Source organism: Teleopsis dalmanni, chromosome 1 (assembly GCF_002237135.1).
Source record: "Teleopsis dalmanni isolate 2A chromosome 1, ASM223713v2, whole genome shotgun sequence".
NCBI classification, from domain to species: Eukaryota; Metazoa; Arthropoda; class Insecta; order Diptera; family Diopsidae; genus Teleopsis; species Teleopsis dalmanni.
This window is the reverse complement of record NC_051846.1, coordinates 221,542,947-221,547,274: the sequence shown is the minus strand read 5'-3', so window position 1 is coordinate 221,547,274 and position 4,328 is coordinate 221,542,947. Positions and strand designations below refer to the sequence as shown.

Sequence of the window (4,328 nt, the reverse complement as noted above, 5' to 3'; positions counted from 1 at the left end):
CAAGACAGCTTAAAACACCTCCACAATCACCTGATCTCAATCCTATTGAGCATCTTTGAGATTTATTGGAAAAAAGAATTCGTCAGCATGTGATAACAAGTAAAGAGGCTTTGCGGAGTACAATGCAAGCAGAATGGATGAAAATTACTGCTGAAGAAATTCAGAAGTTGGTTAATTCCATGCCAAATAGATTAAGTGAAGTTCTAAAACAGCGTGGTTACCCAACAAAGTATTAATTTAATAAAATTTATAATAAAATTTAACTTTATTTTTATTATTTTTACCGATTTTATCAGTTTTTTTATAACTGTACGCAGACTTTATGGGGCCTATTTTTACATGCAGGCACACTTTTATCCCGTTATCTCTGGAATGAATAGTCGATAACAATTTTTGTCTTTTGCTATTTAAACTTAATAATTCAAAGAATAAATATATGTAAAAATTTTAATTAAAAATATTTATTTATGTTATGTTTCTTTATCACATATCAAAATTCGTAAGGTGTACTCAGAGTTTATTGGCTATGTGTATGTTGTTATTAAATAAGTAAAGGTGGAGTTAGACGGTAGTTAACGTAAGAAGTTAAGTCAAAGCGAAATGCACAAACAACCAAACCTGTGTATTTGATAGGAACGAAATAAACATATGTGGCGAACTTATAGAAAAATCAAATTCAATTAGGTTTTGACGTTAAGCGATTTTAAAAACTGTGCTCAGTTGCTCGCAAAACCTTGATGAGGGTGGATGCGTTGCAATTATGTGAGGAATATGTTTACTATAACGAGAGTAGACGAAAAAATATTGTGATTATGAATGTGATTATTAATAAATTTTTTTTTTATATTATATTTTTTTATATAATTATTTTATTAATATTGCTGAATATTGATTATATTTCTATATAGCAAAAATAATCAGCAGAAAATATTTTAATAAATTTATTTTGTTAACATTTTTACAATAGGTAATTGTATTTTATAATAGTTAATATTATTTATTTTATAATATCAATAATTAATATCTTATATATTGATCAATAATCAGTAGAAAGAATTTAATTTGTGGTATAATAAATATTGAAGAGAAATACTTATTTAATAATAATAAATAATATTAAAACATTAGTTATATATAAAAATATACTGCGAGGCAACGGTAATTTGTTTTCAGCCAAGTCTTTACCAAATCTTGTTACTCGAAATATTCCTACAAATTAACAATCATTATTATATTATTATATCATTATTATTATATTATTATTATATTAACAATACATTATTATACAAACTAAATATAACTACCTCCATCACTCTGACTACCATATGCTCCCAAGCTTGCCGAAGTGAAAGTGTATTTAGCATCACAAGCTGCTATTAGTACGATGCTAAAAAATTTTTTATAATTAAAAAATTGGGAACCTGATCCCCGAGGACATTTAATAGCAACATGCTTGCCATCAATTGCACCAACACAATTTGGAATGTTCCATGTTTGCCAAAAATCTGATGCAATATGCCGATATTGCTCTTCTGTAGGTTCACTTAAATATATTGGTGATAGTAGTTGCCAAATAATATCACACATTTCCAACACGGTGTTTCTAACTGTAGTTCTTCCCAATTTATAGCTCCATGCTAAACTCTGTAAAGGGACGCCATGTGCCAAATACCTTTAAAAAATGTTCGTGTTATTTTTACTAAAATTACTAATAAAACAGTACATGTAACTTACAAAAGAGTAAGTGATAAACGTTCATCAGCATTTATTTGCTGCCCACATTTTGTCGCAGAAGGAGCTATTAACTTCAATAATAAAGTATATAATTCTTTAGACATCCGTGTATGACTAAAAAATTCTTCGTTATCTTTTTCTTTTATGGCTAAAAACGTTTTTCGGTAATAGCCATGTAGAGCACGATCCACATTAATAGGACGAACTCGCCACCTTCTATTGCGCATTTGATTTCTCATGCTGTACAAGCGCAATATGTTTAGAAACAAATTACAAGCTTGCACAGTCAATTCATTTTGATTATACATATTTGTTAATAATTTACTTAAACTATTGTTAATTATTTCACTTTCAACAAAAATAACACAGAATTTCACTACACTTGCGGACACTCAACTACCGACTGGAACTTTTGAAAATATTTCATTTGCATGTTCCAATGTAAACAAAATCAGCTGCTTACTTACCGTCTAACACCGCCTTAATACATATTGTAAAAGTTTATTTTTTGTAAACATAAACTCAGTACTCGTAGAGCAAAGGCTGGAAATTACAGCATTAATGTATCTTTTGTGAAGCATTTCCTTTTATGGTAATGTTTAGAAGCGAAGCTGGAAGTGATGCTTAGACCTTAAGGTTTAGACATAAGTTATTATTCTCATCATAATTATTTTAATAAAGAAACGGCAAACGAAACGGCAGTGTTTTATTTTATTATTAAAAGTAAATACAATTTGTAACTTGTATGTGAGAATAGAATGATATCGACCATATTTTATAAGACAGAATCGAGAATAACAATTCTACTGATTATTTGCAAACGGTTCAAGTAGGAGATGGTAGCTTAGGTCGTAAAGTAATTTTACCTTCATCCTTCTTTCACTGGGTCTCCGAGAAACATGTATCAAAATTACTTAGATGCAATGTCAATTGTTCAGCACTTCACTGGGTCTCCGAAAAATATGTATCAAAATTACTTAGATGCAATGTCAATTGTTCAGCACTTCGGCAAGCTATTGTTTTTTGTTACACTGACTTGTAATCCGAATTGGCCGGAGATTGTATATAATATCGTTCATCTCCTTTTAGACCTGAAATAGTTATGCGTATATTAAATCGAAGTTAAAATAACTCATATCTGACATTTGGAATAAATCTGTTTTTGGCAAGGTTGAGGCTCTTATATATACAATCGAATTTTAAAAAAGAGGTTTGCTCATGCTCACATTTTGATAACTTTATATGAAAATAACAAAATTGTCGGGATGACTGATATTAATAAAATAGTTTGTGCAGAGATGCCGGATAAAAATTTATAGCCAAAATTATATGAATGTGTTGTTAAACACATGATGCACGGTCCATGCGGTATTTTGAATCCAAGCTCTGTATGTATGCAAGCTGGAATATGTTCAAAACAATTTCCAAAGGATTTTGTACAATCAACGAAAGAATCACTTTATGGTTATCTGTTATATAGACGACGCGATTATAACGTTTCCGTTGATGTTAGAAGAAAGTCTTTAGATAATCGTTATGTCGTTCCATACAATCCATATTTGCTTGTAAAATATAATTGTCACATTAATGTCGAGGTGTGCACTTCCATCAAAAGTATTAAATATATGTATAAGTATGTATATAAGGGTTTTGATAGTGCAACTGTTTTAATTTAAAGTGAAAACACAAACGAAAATGTACAGCAAGTACAAGTTGAAGTAGATGAAGTTAGAAATTTTTTGAATGGTCGATAGGTGGGATTTTTTTTTTTTTTTTTTTTTGGTATCGGACCTGGGGGAAAAATCTTCAAAAGATACAAATGGCCCGTACCATTTGCATGCCCGATTCATGCACGACTCAAATTGAGTCATACATGCCTACGGACTAAAAAGTCCCCTACATTCTCAACTCAAAATCCTGAAAATCCCTGCAGTACGACCAATTAAGGTATTCCTTCACAGGGCAGGTTAGAAGAGCACTTAGCGTGCATTCACTCCGATTGTGTACTAAGTATTTCGTCCGCTCTAACAGTATTTATTGTTCTAGAGATTATGCTCTTGTAAAAGCTCCATTCTTCGATGCTTGCCAACATCTGCATTACCATAGTAGAAGGGCTGGATTCCCCAATTAGTGTCTCTAGATTTTGTCTAGTATCTACGAATCTTATACAGTCTCTAATTATGTGGTCAGGACTCTCAATTTTATCTGGACAGGACTGGCAGTACGGGTTACTTGCTAGCCTAAACCGGTATAAGTATTCACGGAAGCAGCCATGCCCCGTAAGAAACTGTGTTAATTGAAATCCCAAGTCTCCAGATCCTCGGTTAATCCAAACTCTTATATTTGGAATTAACGAATGCGTCCATCTTGATTTTTGGGAATGGTCCCACCTATGTTGCCATTCATTAAGGTATTTGTCTCTTATATCTAGATAAGACTCTGCCAGAGATTGCCCAGTTTCAGTCGTTCGCCGACGAGAGCGCTGTAAGAAATTGTCTCTGGCCAAGAACGCTTCAAGGTCTATTGGCATGCGTCCAGCCAATACTCCCGCAGCATCGTCCGATACTGTACGGTAAGCACGGCAGATGCGTAGG

The 4,328-nt window shown here is 32.3% G+C and overlaps 1 protein-coding gene across 1 annotated transcript; it reads right to left on the bottom strand.

Moving 5' to 3' along the window:
• Positions 1–353: 353 nt before the first annotated feature.
• LOC119667446 (putative nuclease HARBI1) lies at positions 354–2,197 on the bottom strand. The gene is made up of 4 exons (XM_038076736.1): positions 1,735–2,197; positions 1,305–1,672; positions 1,147–1,209; positions 354–367 (listed from the first exon to the last, which is right to left on the bottom strand). The coding sequence occupies exons 1-4, from the start codon at positions 2,040–2,042 to the stop codon at positions 354–356; spliced, it is 753 nt and encodes a 250-aa protein (XP_037932664.1). The 5' UTR covers positions 2,043–2,197.
• Between the last annotated feature and the right edge of the window lie 2,131 nt (positions 2,198–4,328).